Source organism: Dipteris shenzhenensis, chromosome 1, assembly GCF_047967505.1.
Source record: "Dipteris shenzhenensis isolate YYH24624 ecotype China chromosome 1, Dip_SZ_1.0, whole genome shotgun sequence".
Classification (NCBI taxonomy): Eukaryota; Viridiplantae; Streptophyta; class Polypodiopsida; order Gleicheniales; family Dipteridaceae; genus Dipteris; species Dipteris shenzhenensis.
Window position 1 is genome coordinate 40,301,573 of NC_141596.1, and position 20,020 is coordinate 40,321,592.

Below are 20,020 nucleotides of genomic sequence, written 5' to 3' on the forward strand. Positions count from 1 at the left end.
GGCAACAGTCGCTTTAACGGGACGGGCGAGAGTCACATGGAGAGCGGCGTGTAAAGGGGGGGGAAGTAAATATACGCCGACTGGACAGAAAGCAAAGGGCGCTCTGTAAAAAGCCCACTTCTGCGTTTGGAACTTTGTTGGCTTGTTTTAAAGACACATACAAAACACCCACAACAGGACGATACTCTTCTGCTGATCACACTGTTGTACTCACTACTCTCTCTGTAGTAAATGTAGGAGTGAGCTCAGTCAGTCAGTGGCAGTCAGCTACTAAAGACCTTTGGACCTTTACAGCTCCATCTTCACTTCTATCTTCTCCTACTCTTCTCCTTCTTCCTCTTCCTTCTTCTTTGTCGTCTTTCTTTTTCCTACCTCCTCTCCATGCTTCTTATCTTATCACTTCATCTCACTCTGCAATTCTCTCTCTGCCTCTGCTTGCACCTTTAGCTTCCTTCTTCTTCTACATCTTCAGTGGCAAGTTCTGCCTTCATTTCCCACACTGGCAAGCTCCTCTGTCTGCTTCTCAGTGTCACTCAGCTAGCTCTTTCCCCTCCATCCCCTGCTTTGGTCTTTGCTTCTCTCTTCTCTTTCTTCCTTAGCTCCCTAGACTAGCTTAGCTAGCTTCCATGGCCTTTCCAGTTGCTTAGCTTCTCCTCTCCTTCGCTGCCCTGGCCCCTGCCTCTTTAGAGCTCGCTCAGTACACTGGTTGATTCTTTCAGCTCAGCCAGGCAGCTCAGTAAAGCTGAGCTCTTGCTGAGCTTTTTTGGCCTGCTTTTTCAGCTCGCATCTTCCACTCCCCCCCCCCCAAAAACCTTCATAGCCCTGCCTGCCCTCCTCTGCATCCCCCCCCGCCTCTCCCCCTGTACTTTCCCCCTTTGCTAACCTCCCTTTTGGCCGCATTGCTTCAGTATACGGCCCGCTCTTCCTCGCTTTTCAGCAAGCGTGAATGCAGCATCGATGATCGCTTCCTCTCCTCTGCTTTCTTGCTGCTGTTGCACCCGTTGGGTTCGGAGCTTCCTTTCGACTGCTCTTCTTCTGCCGCTTGTAGAGAGGTACCTGCATTGTTGACTGCTCAGCTGCCGGGCGTTTCGTTTTTCCGCTCCTCCCTTCAGGGTTCGACTCATCCATAAGAATCTATCCGCGAAGAAAGGCCAGAGTAGCTGGTTTCCTGTGCCACCGTTGTTTGCCGAGCTATCTTTGCTGTTTGCTTCAACGACCCGGATATATCACGGGACTACCGTCAGTAGCTCGGCAACAAGATCGATTACAAGGCTGGGAAGTGGATAGGTTACAGGCAAATGGGGCTCCGAAATCCAAGACAGGGAACGCTCATTTTGGTAGCTACACTGTTTTTTTGCTTCGGACTGTACACTTCGAGTTCGTTGCAGTTTAATGACGATGTGCTCGGTCTCATAGTCTTCAAGGCGGATTTGGTCGACCCAACGAATGCATTGCGCTCATGGAGCGAAGATGACAACAGCCCTTGCAATTGGACAGGTATAGGCTGTGATGCGCAGAATGGGAGAGTTACCATAGTTCAACTCGACGGATTGTCTCTTTCAGGGCGCATTGGAAGAGGCTTAGGGAAGCTGGTGTACCTGCGTTCCCTATCCCTCGCCAAAAATAACCTTTCAGGCACCATAGATGCAGAGCTAGCTCAGCTGATAGGTCTGAGAAATGTGGATTTCAGCCATAACATGCTATCAGGCCCCATAAATCCTGCGTTTGGCAACTTGACTTCCCTCAGATCTTTAGATTTCTCTAGCAATTTTCTCTCGGGTGACATCCCTGCCCAGCTTTTTTCCAATTGCAGAAGCTTGCGTGATATATCTCTTGCAAGAAACTCCTTGCAGGGAGCCATCCCGGAGTCTCTGGTTTCGTGCTCGGGCCTGACGAGTCTTAACCTCTCTGAGAACTATTTCGACGGTGCAATGCCTGTCAAAATGGAAGCTCTCACGGGACTTTCTGTGTTGGATGTATCTTACAACTTACTTTCTGGCACCTTGCCTCCAACTCTTCCGTCGATGTTGAGCTTGATGGATGTAAGATTTCAGAGCAACAGATTCTCGGGAATGATCCCTGATCAGATTGGTAACTGCATTTGGCTACAGAACCTTGATCTTAGCAATAATTTCCTTTCGGGTGGACTGCCTGAATCCATGCAAAGACTGAAGTCACTCTCTACTCTCAACGTTCGAAACAATTTCCTGTATGGCAGCATTCTTCCTTGGATTGGTGACTTGATTTCGTTAAAGACTCTAATCTTTTCACATAACCTACTCTATGGGCAGATACCTTCAACCATGGGCCTCCTGAAAATGCTTCAGAGTGTTGATTTCTCAAACAACAGGTTATCAGGACAGATTTCTAGGAGTTTTTCCGCTTGTACACAGCTGCAGAGTCTTGATCTGAGCGAAAATAACTTAAGCGGTACTATTCCTGAGGGGTTACTCGTTCCTGCCTTGCTCTCTTTGCGACTGTCGAATAACCAGCTTAGTGGCTCACTTCCTAGCGCATTTTACAGTCAATGTGGGTCTCTTCAGGTTCTTGATTTATCAAGTAACCAGTTTCAGGGAGCTGTTCCATCAATTGGTACCTGTCTCAAGGTGGAGTATTTCAACATATCCTCTAATTCTTTCTCTGGAAACATTCCCACTTTCCGCGAAGCCGGCTCCATTATAGTGCTTGACATGAGCCACAATCAGCTAGTTGGGAGCATTCCTACTAGCCTGGGAGGCGCTATCGAGCTTTTGTTTCTGCTTCTCGATGGAAATAAACTCACTGGATCGATACCAGCTGACCTGGGGAATTGTTCTTACCTAACCAACTTGTAAGTTCCTTTCAACCTCTACGTTCACTTTCATTACAGAATAGAAGTTTTCGTGTTCTAGATCTCTGTTATTCTGCTTTCTTCTGTTTCATGTTTTCTGAGCATGTTTGAACCGTGTTCCTGCGAGCACTCTTCGTACATCTCGCATTCTAATGCAGTATAGCCTTGGTTCTTGTAATGGACGACGTTAAAGTAACTCGTAAATATTAGGTGCTGTGAAAGCATTGTTTGCAGGAAGTAAAATCCAAGGAACTTCATAGCCTTTGCTTTCTTCGGTTCACCTGTTGTCTTGCATTTAGTGGTGCTCCAAAAATATGACTAACGCGTTTAACAGTCTGAAGTACAGGCACCTCACGGTTTATTATGCCAGGCTTATTTTTCATATCTGATCGTCTAAGCTTGCAATTTACATTCTGCAGAAACTTATCTCGAAACAAGTTACACGGAAGCATTCCTCCAGAGATGGGCAACTTGACGAATCTTCAGGTATTCGATCTGTCCTACAACAATATATCTGGCGCTATACCCCCAGAGCTGGGTCAGCTTTTAAAGCTTGCAGTATTCAACGTATCGTACAACCAGTTGGAGGGGCCAATCCCTGGTAATGGCATCTTTGAGAAAGTAAATCAGTCGGCTTTTGTTGGTAACAGTCAACTTTGTGGTGCTGATGTCAATGTCACCTGCCCAAGCACCATGCCCAAACCTATAGTTCTTCAACCAAACTCTAGCGATGCAAGTCCAGCCGATCAAAACCCATTGGCTATGAGCAAACACAGGCGCATTGTATTGAGTGCCTCAGCCATTCTAGCAATATCTGCAGCAGCTGTTATATCAGCGGGTGTTGCGATCGTGTTTATCTTAAATGTTTATGCCCAGTCTCTTCCACGGTCGAATTCCCACATTCTGGACAGCCTTTCCCAATCTCCAAGCTCAGACTTGCCCATCGGGAAGCTCGTGATGTTCACAAAGAATTCAGATCCAAGGTCAGAGGAATGGGTGACCAGTGCACATGCCTTGCTAAACAAAGATAGTGAGCTGGGCAGGGGAGGGTTTGGCACTGTTTATAAAGCGGTCCTGGCAGATGGTCGTACAGTAGCTATTAAGAAGCTGATGGTCTCCAGCTTAGTGAAATCACAAGAGGATTTCGAGAAGGAAATTCAACTTCTCGGGAAGATAAAGCACCGGAATCTGTTGGGTCTGCAAGGTTATTATTGGACTCCCCAGCTGCAGCTACTGATCTATGACTTCATTCCCAATGGCAATCTATACAGTTGGCTGCATGAGAGACCTCAGGGAGATGCCTCTCTTACCTGGGCGAACAGATTCAAGATAGCTTTGGGGACGGCTCGTGGTTTGGCCCATCTTCACCATTCTTGCAATCCTCAAGTGATACATTACAATATGAAATCCAGCAATGTATTACTGGATGAAAACTGCAATCCCAAAATTGCGGACTATGGCCTTGCTAAGCTGCTGCCTATGCTAGATAGGTACCTGATGAGCAGCAAGTTTCAGAGTGCATTAGGATATATGGCACCTGAATTCGCCTGTCAGAGCCTAAAGATAAATGAAAAATGCGACGTCTATGGATTTGGAGTGATGCTACTTGAGCTTGTGACAGGGCGACGGCCAGTGGAGTACATGGAGGATGATGTGGTGATTCTTTGTGACTATGTCCGATCTTTACTTGATGAAGGGAAAGCCATGAATTGTGTGGATTCAATCTTGCAGGATTATGCCGAAGATGTGCTCCCCGTTATCAAACTGGGTTTGATATGTACCTCTCAAGTGCCTTCCAATAGGCCCTCTATGGCAGAGGTGGTCCAAATTCTTGAACTCATCAAGACTCCAGGCAACAGCAGAGATTTGCTTTAACAACGATTTGGAAGATGCCTCCCTCACCGTTGTCTCTGCTGCTATTGCAGCTATAGATGCCAACAATAGATGTCAACAACATTGTCTCTGCTGTTATTGCAGCTATAGATGTCAACAATAAATCACACAAGGTCTGTTTCCGCTATGTTTGAATGACCGCTCAAAGCCTCAAAGCAAACAACCGAGTTTGTGACGTTTAATTTCACAGGAAATAGAGCTTTAAGAGAACGACTTCGCCTGCGTACTATGTTCGCACAATTTGAGGCCGAAATATGTCGGCAGAATAAATCCAAATGGATACTTTGACAGTTTGAGCTCACTTTACTTCCGGCCCCTGCGCACGCCGCAGGGTAAGGTAGGTTCAGCCCTTCAAAGTATGACCACTTTTTCTTAGCTTGATGGCTTTGTCCTGATATAGTCAGAATCCAGCACTTGGAATTTGCAAGGATGTTAGGAACTCATATGGCTAAGTGGAAAATAATCGTAGTACACTTGGAGCTCTCCACGATGTAAAAATTTATAATTTCATCTTTGCGCATCTTACACTACTTTTATTGCCAACACCGAGGCATGCCCTTCGGATTATTTCGACGGTAGGGTGCTTGCAGCCCTCACAGCTGAAGCTTCCTGAGTGTATCTTGAGCTTTCTCTTCGCTCATTCTCGTCTAGCCTTCTAAACTGTACGGCCATTTCCGAGGTGCAGATAATTGCAAACCCTTTAAATATGAACTGAAGGTCCTATGTACGATGATAGATTCAATCGAAATTTATTTTGGGAAACTCGATTTAATCGTGAAACGAGCAGCATGACCCGTCTACGATAGGTAAGAGACTCGCTTTGTTGAGCTTTGTCGTTGGAACTGACGAAGACATACTCCTGGTATGATGTATGATGCAAAACGCTTTTACACTATCTCCCACCCAAGCCCATTGGACTCGAATTACTATTTCTAGAGTAATAGGGGATATCTCAGTGACCTTGGGAAATTGCTTGGTCGTAAGATAGCTTCATCTCGACTTTCAGCTCTCCAAAATGACGTAATAGGAAATAAGTGTGATGAACAAAGTGTGGAGGTTTTCTCTTGATAGAAATAATTATTTAATGGGTGATGTATCATCTACCTTGGCCAGTTATTTAGCTCTACATCATATTGACCTAGCGTCTAAAGTAACATCCCATCTTAGCTCAACATGTTGAATAGTCTAGCATGAGTTTCCTTGTCAACCAACACATTTATGGGAAATGCCACAAATTTGAGAGATAGGACGGCTTTACAATACTTAATGATCTTAGCTTCAATAGAATCACCGATAGTCTTCGAGTTCTCTATGAATTTCCAAACCTCAAATGATTCTATCCTTTGCTCTTAGGCCATTGTAGAGAAGTAGAAAAAGTTTCTTCTACTTGCATTTGTTAATTACTTCTAGCACTGTCTCCCCTTTTTTAAATTTGATTATCTCCATTAGATTGATCTTTGAAGTTCCATACACTCTTATGATTCATTACAATGAAGCTTTTACTTGCCACTTAATGCCCATGAGACCTACACCCCCCTTATACTTGCATTAGTGCGTGCATTACATCTTGCTTCAAATTCAAGTGAATCTTTTTCTTTGCCCCTTAGAGAATCAATAATCTAGCTACTCCCCAGCTCTTATTAGACATATATATATATATATATATATATATATAAAGAGAGAGAGAGAGAGAGAGAGAGAGAGAGAGTATAATTCTCACTCTCGACCTACTTGTTGGCACCAAACAATCTATCCTCCTCTGTGTCTAAATTGTCCATATGTCGCGTTGCAGTCATTGCATGTCATTTTGCAATTTCCATGTAGTTCCATTTTGGGGAAACTGGATTTACTTGTGAAATGATGCACGACTGATGGCTCTTGTAAATTTCGTGAGTGGCTTGCTGAGTAGTGAGTCGTGACCTTACAATGACTCTTCAGTTAAGGAGTTGTGAGCTAGAGCTTTTTGATTAATGAACTCCACTTGCAAACTAGCTACAGGGAACTAGGCTTAATAATCATAGCATGTATGTGTTTCAAAGCACTATTAAAAATGTTAGATGCTAAACATGTGAACTAATGACACAGCTTATATAAGTTGTATTTATTACCTTTTTGGATGTCTTAAAGTTCCCAATTAGAGGAAACATGAAATGGAAAGAAATTTGCAAGAGAAAAAAGTTTACCATTTCACAAAATAATATGTGCCCAATTAATTAAGTGGAAAATCCAATTAATTAGTCCAAGTACAAGATTAACCTAAGGTGAACGTCAAGCAAAATTACCATAAGATATCCTAAGTAATGTTAATTAACATTTGTCCTTGAAGGCACGAGGAGAATTGAATGCAAAGTATGTTCCCCCTACATTGAAAAATATGAAATTCCTATTAATTAGTTGTGGAGAAAAGAAGAGGGGTGAAAAGGAAGAGGGCAAGGCCATGATTAAACTAAGGGATAAAGGGGGAGGGGAGGTGTTTCAATTGAAGAATAATGGAAGGTAGGGAGAGATTGGAGGGGGCAAAGGGACCAATTATGAAAGGGGACGTTAAAGAGAAAGGGACATGCAAAAGGGGGAGGGGGAGGAGGGTCCATTTATAATATTATAGTTATCTTTAGAGTAGTGATACTACTCTATAGCTTAGTGGTAGAGCTCACGTGTGTGAAACACAAGATTATGGGTTCAAATCCCTTCTTGAATTTCATCGATAATGTGCACCCTTCTTAGACATAGGCTTAAAAGATTAACCTATGCATAAATTAAAATAATCCATGCACAAACATAGGTCCATGGACCTAAACAAATAGGAACAAGAGAGCACAAGTGCACATAACCACTAGACTGGCTTCTCTTTAATAGGAAGCTGTGATAATTCCTCATCTAGCTACTTTATTGGGAAATAGTTTATGGTCTTTGTTCTTGAGTATTATCTGAGATTTACAACATCTATCGAATACAAAGTTGGCTCATGGCCACCACACTCCGTGCACTTTGCAAGATCTCAATTGGTGTCTTTGCATTAATTCCAATCCCTTTAACTACTATCACATGTAACTTAGTCACTAATCATGTTAGTTGTTAATAGTCTACTGAATAAATCACTAAGTACAATAATCAAGTGTAAGACCAATAACACTAACCACATCAATATCAACATGAAATTACCAAGAATATTGACCATGCAGTATGGCAAATCATATCTTAGGTAGGTGCCTTCAACCACACCACACAGAGCATCCACTAGGATTTTTGTTGCATTTGACGTGTTCTTATGGTTAGACTTGACTAAGTAATGACATTTGCACTTTCCGATCCTTGTACTAGTTCTGTCGATTGTACTTCAGTCGATAATTACGTTAGTTAACGGTCAATTGAGCGAATCACAAAGCACAATAGTCAAGCACAATAATCAAGCATAAGCCCAATAACACTAATAACATTAGACACCATTTGATGTGCTCTCATGGAATACTTTGCCATAGTTAGACTTGACTAAGTAATTCCGTTTTTAAGATTGGGAATTTAGGCACGGAATTTGAAGTCAGTTACAAATGTGCTTTGTTCCAATGCAACTATTGGTAATCAGTGTGTTTGTATGAATTTTGTTGGTTGAATTTGTATGTTATTATTAAAATGCCCCAATGCAAAAGTTGGGTAACTATATGGTCATAGGAACTGTGGGGTTTGGAAATGCTGGGAAAAACTCTTGGGCATCCATCATTCAAAAGTAATTGTTGGTAATCGGTGCATTTGTCTAGACATGGTGGATTTCAGGGGTGTAGATTATTCTGTGGTAAAAGGATGTTGCGATCATTTCAAGTTCAGGCACTTAAGCATGGAATTCTTAGGTGTTGTAAATAATGGTAGGCACGTTGGAAATTAGTACACAATGTAAATAGGACTATGGTCAGTTTAGTATGCTTGAGTCGTTCAAGTGTAACTATTGGGTAATCAACGCGTTTGTCCAGATATGATCAATTTCATATCTATAGATTATTGTTGGGCCTTTGTTTACTAAGTGCAGATGCCATTGTTCCACCAAGTCCAGCGACTGTAAACGTTTTATGTGAGGATAAGGAAAGTCTATGTTTGTATAGGAGTGATGTACCCATTCCTTGGAATGTTGTGATTATTGCAAATTTTTGTCTATTTATATATTTTGCTGGTTGTGCAGTTCTAGTTTCAGTGAGATAAAGTAAGTCAAATGCTTGGACATTATAACATGCATTTAAATCAGCTGCATGTGTGTTCTTCTTTTGGTATTATAGGCTATTGGAATTGAAAGGAAGTAGGTGTTTCTTTTTCTTTTTATTTCAAGCTTGAGGTAATGGAATGTCTATTGATTGCTTGTAGTTTTTGGCATATCGCATTAACCACGTTAGATGAATTTAATAAATTAATGTTTCAGCCCATATGTCATTGTTTGCAGTTGTAGCCATTTCATCTATTTGCTTCTCGAGTTTTCCCAAGCATTAGCGCTTTGGTTTTTTTAGTTTACAAGGAAGTTGAATTTTTCTTAAGTCTTAGAAATTTGGTTTGCAGCCCTATAGTAAGCATCTTACTAAGTTTCATTTGATTGTCTATAGTTTCTTCTGAGTTACAGTAAGGAGTTTAAAGCATGAGTTGTTCTCCGTAGTAATTGATAGGTCCCAATGTTGGTCATAATGTGTGAACCTAATTATTTGAGGTCTTTAAAAAACAAAAGAGTTTTCTTACTGTATTCTGAAACAAATTCTGCAAGGCATCTTGAGTCAAGTGTTTCTGGTCTTCCTATGTACCGGTCACAAGTGAAATGCACATTATATCAATTGAGTTGTCTAGTAGTGTTTGCAATATTTTATTAGGTTTCAAGATGGTGATGTGCCATTGTAACGGCATTGTATTTATAAATTGTGTTGTTCTTGAAGGATGGTGAAATGGTAATGAAAGCACTGTGTATACTACTTGTCGTGCTGACATTTGTTGTAGGTTCAAGAATGCAACTCCTATTTTTTAAATGCGATCAACTGCGTTGTTGTTTTCATCATTTGCTTTTTTTAATACATCATGGAATGCTTTGGTTATTGTGTTGTCTACTTTTGTAAGGTATGATGTATAGTATGCGACTGCTGCTGCATGTGCATCTAGTATAAATTGAGCATCGATATTTGCAGCCCATAATGGTGCTAGTAATTTGGAAAGTGGGTTTTGTCCAAGCATCTAGTGGCTTTCTTTTCAAAAACAATGTTGGCCATTTTAAGTTGGCCCTTAAAGATAAGACGTATTCATCCTTAGTAAGTTGCAATTTTATTAACAATTGCTCTAAGCTTTGCAATGGACTCGAAATTTTATCAATTAACTCTTTATATACTTTAGTGAGCATCATGTTACTGTGAAATAGTTTTTGCTCTAGAGATTGTAGGATAGTTATTTTGTCCATTCGCGGTGCCAATGGGAAATGGAACCTGCATATTACTCTTCCCTTTTTCTTGCATCTATGTGTGTGTCTATGCCATTGTGCCCCTCAAGAAGCAATGTGAGGTTGCATTAATGGATTGGTCAATAAAATTTACGACGACTTCATCTAGTTCTCTATTAGCAAACCATGGTGGAGCTCACTCCCATGATTTTAAAATTCAGTAGAGAAGTAGGAATCATGTATTTGTGTGAAAAATTATCTATCAGATTTTAGAAGTTTTCTTAATGCTGTGATACAGTGATCTAAATAACATGCACATGTTGTGAAGAGAGTGGGAGAGAAGTAAGGAGTCTCACTTGCAGCTTTCTCACATACACAATGGGGAAATACACACACAGGTGGAGGCTGAAAACAGTTTTCCTCTTCTTAGTTGTGAAAGCCAAAAAACTCTCTCTCATACAAAAAGGAATAGATGAATCCTATATGTGGGTCTCAAACCAAACTCAACTAACCTAGGTGGCATACTAACTGAGCCACTAACTAGAGTACATAAGGATAGCTATCATCCAACTAATATTCATGGGCAGTGTACCAACCGCATCTGCAGCTAACAAGTCAGTGACATAAATGCACAACGGTCACCCTGGCATATCACGAGTGGAGCTCAATATCTCAACACTCCCCCTCGAGCTCAATCCCAATTCCTGCACACCAAGCAGGTCTCTAAACTTGCACAGCTTCTCTACACCCAATGCCTTCGTGAATGTGTCAGCTACCTAATCCTCTGTGCTGACATAAACTAGATCAATAAAACCTACTAGAATCTTCTCCTACACATAGTGGTAATGCACCTCAATGTGCTTTGTTCTAGCATGATAGACTGGGTTATTTGCCAAGTGTATACTGCTCATGTTGTCACAATAAATGACAACTGGCCCATCTATAGACTGATGCATATCATAAAGCAGCTTATGCAACCAAGCTGCCTCACATGCAGCCATTGCTGCACCCCTGTATTCAGCCTCTGTGCTCGACAAGGCAACTGTAGGCTGTTTCTTGCTACTCCAAGTTAGTGCAGCACTCCCAAAAGAAAACACATATCCACTGGTAGATCATCTATCAGAAATACTACCAGCCCAATTAGCATCAGTGTATCCATGCAACTGTATCTGAACACCAGTCTCATAAAATAGTCCATACTGCAATGTTGTAGACTTCACATACCTCAGTATGTGTCTAGCCGCATGCAAATGTAGTTTCCTTAGAGCCTGCATAAACTGACTTACCAACCCAACAACATAGCTCAAATCTAGCCTAGTAATAGTCATATTATCAAACTTCCTACTATGCATCTGTACATAGTAGGATCTTCCAGAAGCTCACCTGCATCTGCACTCAGCTTCACATTCTGCTCCAAAGGAACTGAAATAGGCTTACAGCCTATCATCCCATATTTGGACAACATGTCCAATCCATACTGCCTCTGCAAGAGCCATATCCCACTTGTGGATCTAATCACCTCAATGCCCAAGAAGTAATGCAGCTCTCCCAAATCCTTCATCTCAAACCTCTACTTCAATAGCATTTTCACATGAAGGATATCTTCATCACTATCACCTGTGATGATTAAATCATCAACATAAATGACAAGCAACATAATACCTTTCTTTGTTTTTCTCACATAAAGTGAGAAATCTGCCGTGGAAATCTAAAAGCCAATAGTGACAAGATACTATCCTATCTTGTTAGACCATGCTCTAGGTGCTTGCTTCAAGCCATACAAGGCTTTCTTCAACCTACAAACAAACTTAGGATGAACAGCATGCACATAACCTAGTGGCTACTCCATATAGACCTCTTCTTGCAAATCACCAATGCAAGAAGGCATTCTTTACATCCATCTGATGTAAATACCATCCCTTTGATGCAGCCATAGTAATGACTGCTCTTACAGTTGCCATCCTTGCAACTGGACTGAATGTTTCTTCATAATCAATGCCATATTCTGTGCATGCCCCTTGACAACTAATCTTGCCTTGTATCTACTCATAGAACCATCTGTATTGTGCTTCACCTTATAGACCCACTTGCAACCAATTGCATTCTTGTCTTTAGGCAAAGGCACCAATTCCCATGTAGCATCCAAGGCATCCATTTCTTCATCCATGGCTTTCTCCCATTTTTCTTTTCCCATGGCTTTCTCAAAAGAAGTGGGTTCTGGTTCTTGTATCACTTTGACCATATAGGCATAGTGAATGGCTGTAAATCCATCATATTTCAACCTATCCACAAGATACTTGACTCTAGTAGACCTGCGCAAGATAGGCTCACTACTAGGTGCTCTCAAAACATCCCTGGTCTTCCTTACTTCAGGTGTAACAACAGAAGGAATACCCAACTCATCATCAATGCTATGTTTTGAGCCACTGTATTCACCGTCCACATCAGAGTGACCTGCATTCACATCAACCATGGGCTGATCTACTTTCTCTTTTCCTTTTCGTGATACCTGCATACCACTATCTGCATTGCTTTGAGGAGATTCTCTTGATCTCAATCTGCCTGTCCATGGCAAAGTATGTGAACCACTGCTAGAGGACACTATAGCTCCACTAATATTTTGTGATTGCTGCTGTGAGTTCTATGTAGCATTACCATTTTGTGCATCTACATCATCAACCACATTTACTGGTTTATACCAGCTGCTCATCTCATCAAAAACAACATCTCTACTTACTGTAAACTTACGAGTAGAAGGGTTATAGATCTATACCCTTTCTGCTACAGAGAATAACCAATAAAGATGCACTTCTCAGCTTTTGGATCCAACTTGGATCTCAACTCATCTGGCACATGAACATAGGCAATGCAACCAAAAACTTTCAAACGAGAAATATCTAGTTTCCTACCAGTATACCTCTCCTCTGGAGTCATGCCATGTATTGCTGCAGTGGGAGTCTTGTTCGTTATGTAGACTGTTGTAGCAACTGCTTCAGCCCAATAAAAATCTGGCAGGTCTTTTTCATTGAGCATGGCATGAGATACCTCTGCAATATGCCTGTTTTTCCTTTCTGCAAGTCCATTTTGCTGTGGGGTATGATTGCATGATTATTGTTGCTTTATGCCATGCTCTTGCAGGAACCTTGCAAACTCATTTGAGAGATCCTCTCCCCCTCCATCTGACCTTAGGCATTTTATTTGCAACCCTGTTTCTTTTTCAACCATAGCTATAAAAGCTTTGAAATTCCCAAGCACTTCACTTTTCTTCTTCATAAAATACACCCAAACTTTTCTGTTGTAGTCATCAATAAAAGTGACAAAATAATGACAGCCTCCAATAGATGCAGCTTTAGTAGTCCACACATCATAGTGGATTAATTCCAATGGCCTCTTACTCTTTGAACATGTCTAGGAAATGGTTTCCTTCCCTATTTTCCAAATTGACAAGCTTCACATATCTTATGCATTTCTGCAACCTTGAACTTGGGCGATCTTGCAACAATATTTTGGGCTTGCATTAATTTAAGTCGCTGTACATTAACATGACCAATGCGTTTATGCCAGATATCAATATCTGCAACTACACCGGTCCCATGTGCAAACATTGCTGCACTCAATTCAGGCATGTCCATATCCAACGTAAACATCCTGCCCTTCTTCTTCCCTTTTGCTATCAAGCAACCTTTATTTTTCATATCCTCAACAAAGCATCCATGAGGATTAAATCTGACCTGCAAGCCTTGCTCAACCATTTGACCAACAGAAACCAGGCTCTTGGTGATGTTCGGAACATGAAATACATCAGACAGGTATTTCTTTTTCCCATCCTGCATAGACAAAGGAATTTTACCAATTTGCACAATAGAATGTGCAGTATGATCACCAGTCTCCACAAATCCTGGTTTTTCCATTTTCCTTGCATCTTGCATCCATTCTGCATGACCTGCCATGTGGTGTGATGCACCTGAGTCAACATACCACACATCATAGCTTTCTTCTACACTTGTCACTGAATTGGTCATGTGCTACACCATAAACAAATGCTCATTTCTGTCATCACCTTGTCTACTAGAGGATGCATAATTGCCTTGCTGCAATTTTCCATTCATAATGTCATTCTACTTTTTGTAGCAGTCTTTAGCCATATGACCCATTTTACCACATAGTAGCATTCAACATTGCTGTTTACATTTTGGCCTCTCTGCCATCCACCATGGCCTCTTTGGCTCCCCCTGCCTCTAAGGTTACCACGTCCTCCTCCATAGGACTGGTTTTCTTGAATTGGCTGCATATTATGATTTCTCCCACGGCCTCCAGATCGACCTGCTCTACCTCTGCCTCTACCTCTTCCAGCATTTGAGTAGAAGATAGTTTCTTTTGAAGTTCCTCCTGAAGAAGATGCACCACCATTTCTCTGCTCTTCAGAAATTAGGAGAGCAATCAACTCCTCAAAATCAGGAAATTTTTCATGGACGGCAATGGATGTCCAGAACAATGCATAATCCTTTCCTAGACCACCATTCAAGGTCACAGAAACTAAATCATCATCTTCCACTGGCGACCCAATGGAAGCAACTGCATCTGCAATCTTCTTCACCTTCATGTGGTAGTCATTGATGCCTCATATTTGCTCTCTGCACATTGTGTAACTCCTACTTGAGCTGCATTTTCCTGGCTTGCATATTTGTGTTGTACATTTTTGCCAAAGTATCCCATGCCTCCTTTGGCGTGCTTGCATCTTGAATATGCACAATCATAGAATCTGAAATACTGATAGACAGCCAGTACATAACTTTTCTGGCTCTCTCATGCCAGGCTTTAAATGCTTGCATTTCGTGTTGATTGGGAACATTAGGAAGAACTGGTTCTTCTTCTTTTCCTACAATGAACTCCCAATAGCCTTTTCCCATAAGGAAATTCGTCATTCTAAACTTCCATGCTTGGAAGTTGTTCTTGTCAAGCTTTTCAGTGACAATCTGTGAAAGAGAGTCAGACGCCATTACAGAACACTGCAAAATATTGTCACTGCAAAAAAACGCAACTTCTGCCTCACAAGGCAAATCTGCAAAGCTGACGAAAGTGGTATTTGACCACACAGTCGCTTCCTAGTGATGATTTTGCATCAACAGGCAATAAGAATGATACTGTCACTCCCAATATCTCTGCGCATAAGCATACGATGCAATTTCTGTGGCAACTTTTCACAGACCTGCAGAATAATAGTTGCACAGCCAAAACAGGCCACTTTTCTGAGTGCCTGCGAAAAAACTTCCCCCACCAAAACGGGCCTCGAAACGGCCTCAAATCAAAAAAATAATGTCACTGAGGGCTTCGTCCCGGCCCGCAGCATATATTACCCTCTTGCCGCACCACGAAGGGCGTCTCAATTTGAGACAGTGTACTCTTGCACTTTCCGGCTGTGCTACTTGTGTAGAGATTTGCTCCCAAACTCGAAAAAGGAAAGTAATACTGATCCTCTTACCAAGACACTGCGAACTTGGTTTGCTTCCTTGAGCTCCTTATCATGAACTGAGCTCTGATACCATGTGAAGAGAGTGGGAGAGAAGTAAGGAGTCTCACTTGTAGCTTTCTCACATACACAATGGGGGAATACACACACAGGTGGAGGCTGAAAACAAATTTCCTCTTCTTAGTTGTGAAAGCCAAAAAACTCTCTCATACAAAAAGGAATAGATGAACCCTATATGTGGGTCTCAAACCAAACTCAACTAACCTAGGTGGCATACTAACTGAGCCACTAACTAGAGTACATAAGGATAGCTGTCATCCAGCTATTATTCATGGGCGGTGTACCAACCGCATCTGCAGCTAACAAGTCAATGACATAAATGCACAACGGTCACCCTGGCATATCACGAGTAGAGCTCGATATCTCAACACGTCACATGATCATCACGTATTTTTTATGTGACACAAGACTTGATCACGAAGCACAATATCAATTGCTTGATCTTGCTGAATGCCTAGCTCAATTGGTTGATATATGTATGCTTCAACGACATTACCTTGACCTTTAGTTAAAGCTTTTTTGGAAGTGTACTGCGTGGAATTTGAAGTTGAGGCAGTGCACTTATCTTAATTATTGGTTCAAAATGAGGAGCATGCTCAAAAGTATTATCATAAAAAATTTGCAATGGATCTGGCATATATTTCTCTCCAAATTGCAGGTACACCTTGTTTTACAATTGACCACACATATATTGTTTCCTGAAGATGCTTAGAGATACAAAAAACAGCAAAATGATCACCTCACAAATCCCCATCGACGATTGAAAGCTCATTTGTGCAAAGTATTCGTTAGTATACACTCCATGGTGTTTGTACATGAAATCCAAAGGTACATATGTTTGCAAGAAAGCTTACTACTTCGTTACAATTAATATGCAAAGATGACACAAAGCTCACAACTGCTACAGTGCGAAGTCCTTTAGATGTCATGGGTCCATGCATTAAATATGCTACTGTATCAAATAAGAAATCACCTACTATGTACTCATAATTATTTACATGACATAGACCTTGTTGATGCAAGATATTGTCAACATGTTTTTTGCTCAATGACATGCTATTTTTTCTTTCCTTTATCTCTTTCTCCAATTTTACAAAATTTAGAAAAGAAGAAACTGTAAGCAACACAAAATTTGGAAAGACAATGCGCTCTTTTGTTTTTCTGGGGGATTTTTTTTTCTTTTTTTTCTCTTTTCATATATCTTTTCCAATCATAGATTTGTTTAGATAGAATGTTTGTAAACAACTTTTTTTGTTTTTATATGAACTTGTAAAATCACTTTATGGAGCAGTGTATGAATTTGCTTTTATTGTTTTATTTAGCCATCAGTTTGTGAGCTTGCAAAATGTTCGCTCCATTTGCCAAAGTGTTTGTAGCTACATCATGGGTTTAAGTAGAATCTTCTATGGAAGGTCCTTCTCTACCTTGAAACCTTGCGATACTTCGTTATTCGCAAAGACTCCCGATCGGTGTGTAAGCAGTCAATAAACCTGAGCAATTGTTTGTTAAAACTCCCTCTCAATTTTCTTGAAGTATCGATCAACTGGTTTGTCTATACCAACCAAGTTTGAAATGCAAGGATCCCTTATGTTTATTTGCCATCCTCTTGTCTAATTCTTGCGACCACATGATGTGACAATTCCAAGTTGAATGTGCTTCTTGCAACGCATGCAACTATATATATTTTTGCCTATTCTCTATAAATCGGTCAGTACTTTGCAAAGTAAACATGCAATGAAAAATAGACAAGCAACTTGCATGAATGTCCATTCACCAGACACCTGTGGAAATAGTAATCTAAAATAAATCAGCACCTTGCCCTTTTTTCTATGGCCTCTAACTATTAATTGCAGACTCTATCATCACTTACATAATCAATGCTGCTTTCTTGACCTGTGTAATTTTGGCAAACTTCAGTCTCCCCATTGTATTATAGCCGGATTGGTTACTGGAGTTGCTATTGAATAGCTTGCAAAATATTTCTTCTTTGTGGTATACTTCCTAGTTTCCACTTTGTTAGTGATCCGCGGTCACTGTTGTTGTATATTCGGAACGCACTTAACTATTGAAATCCCATAAAAGCCAAAGCCTCAATAATCCAATTGACATCATTCGATGCCATTAAGAGACCATGGAAGTAGCATTCGGATTTAGGACATGCAATCTCTTTTTGTAAACCACACAACTAAGTAAAAGCACCACCATCCAATGTGGAACAACAACCAAATAGTGACTAGCAAGACAATGGATCCCCTAACCATGAAACACCACTATGAGCCTCTATACTTGGTGTGGGTCTGTCATATGACATAGTAGCTTCACTTGTTCTTTGAAGATAAAGAGCTGCTTGTCATGCAATCATCCAATTCTTTGATGTAGGTACATCCTTAAATCTTAATAACATGAAACCATAGTACAGTAGATTGGGTCTATATAGGAAGCCAAATATGTCAACATCTCTAAAATTATTGTGTATTGACTAGCCTTTGCACATCCCAAAAGCAAAGAAGGTATCAATCTCTCTATGTTTTCATCACTTTTGATAGCACATCACTCCATTGCACCCTAATATTTAGAAATCTTGTACAATGAGTACAAATTTTTCTCTAAAATCCTAGATCCAACCACTAATCTGGATCCAACCACTAATCTGCATCAAGTACAGATTGTATACGAGACTGCCATAAGTTCATGCTGAAACACTGAGTCTCCTAAAGTTGTGCTATGGCTAAACCTGATGATGTCGATTGCACTGGGGCAGGACTGCACTCATGTATAAATATCCTAGTCCTGAGGAATGATCTACTGATCGAAAGAGGTAGTGATCACTAGATCTAGTGACAGTGCAATGCAGCAGGAGTAAGTCAATGTTGAGATGTCCAGAAGACTAATTCTTGCTAATCTGTACTGCTGAAGGAAGCTGTGTCCAAAGGATGTGATAGGCTCCATGTCAAAGGTGAAAGCATCACTGATGGATGCTGGAATGAAATCACTTAAAGAGCTGAATCCACTAGAGCATATATCTCTGCATGCAGCAAAAGATGTGAGTGTCTCGTACTGAGGACTTACCTACTGCTATTGAATAACTGCATGATCTTTGAACTCTTGATGTGTATCTGCATCTGATGTGATAGTAGATGGAGTCGAATCCATGCATGAAAGTGATGGCTATACATCACTAGAATTAGGCTATATTGATATGAGTGGGCCTGCCTCTTACTAAGGGCTTACCATCAAATGTGCCTCATGTTGAGAGCTTACCGAGGAATGTGCCTCATGGTGAGGGCTTACTGTCGAATGTGCCTCGTCCCGAGGGCTTATCGAAAAGTGTGCCTCATGCTGAGGGCTTACCATCAAATGTGCATGATCAAAAGGTGTGGGCTGATCCATGCTAAACATGTGGAACATCTACGTCCAATTGCTCAAGACTAATGAGTCTCAAGACTAATGAGGCTTGATCTGCATCATAGACTGGTAATACCCCTGTGGCATGAATGGTCGAAGTAGGTTCTCTTTCTAGAGTCATGACTAGTGTGTCATCAACTATCTAATGTGGATAACTCCATGCTGGAGGCAATCTGGTGCTCTGTGCAAGAGGTTTACCCGTGTACCAACAAGAGTGTCTACTCATGAGAACACTATATGAAAGCTTCCACTCGGGGGCTTATGCTAAAATGTCAACACCAAGTCATGTGAGAATGTGTTTATGCCAAAGATTGATCCTGTAAGAAAGCAATGATAACTGAGTGTCTGCATAGCCAAGAGGTTGTACAAGGCTGATGTATGTGTGCAAGAACCAATGCCAAGAAATTGTCAACAAACGTGATTGTACATGGGTGGCATGTGTGTGCTGTGTGCAACAATACTAAATCTGAGAGAGATCACACAAGTGTCACACTGATAGATGGAACTTCCAAATGCCAAGAGTAATGAACTAGTCTCATATGTGTTAAAATGAATCATCTTGATGATAGAACCGATGGGACTAACATCAGAGGGAACTAATCAAGTAATTTGGCAATGGCTTACTTGGCTTGATCTCCTCTATGATTTTGCTAGTCTATAGCTAGACTGCAAGTCAAAGCGTCAAATGCAACAAAAGAATTTTATCTTAATTCATTTTATGTGTTGGATACACTGCAGTGGATCAAGAGGTGGTTTTGATGATGAGGATTTGATTATTATGACCCACTTGGAAAGTCAAACTGCAAATTTGAGGTACTCATCGCATAGAGCATGATGTGACGATCATTTTTTCCTTTTGGATCACCTCCAAATTCCACCTAGATCAAAAGTTATGGCTCCCAAAGGGATGGCCAAACTTTGATTCCAAGTGGGTGATAAAAAATGATGATGTGGCATATAGGGTGAT

General features: G+C 41.0%; 1 protein-coding gene across 1 annotated transcript; it reads left to right on the top strand.

Annotated features, from left to right (window-relative positions):
- Window positions 1-269: 269 nt before the first annotated feature.
- LOC147905826 (Leucine-rich repeat protein kinase family protein) lies at window positions 270-5,438 on the top strand. The gene is made up of 2 exons (XM_087374953.1): window positions 270-2,830; window positions 3,250-5,438. Exons 1-2 carry the CDS (start codon window positions 1,299-1,301, stop codon window positions 4,703-4,705), a joined length of 2,988 nt encoding a protein of 995 aa, XP_087231079.1. The 5' UTR covers window positions 270-1,298; the 3' UTR covers window positions 4,706-5,438.
- Window positions 5,439-20,020: the final 14,582 nt, after the last annotated feature.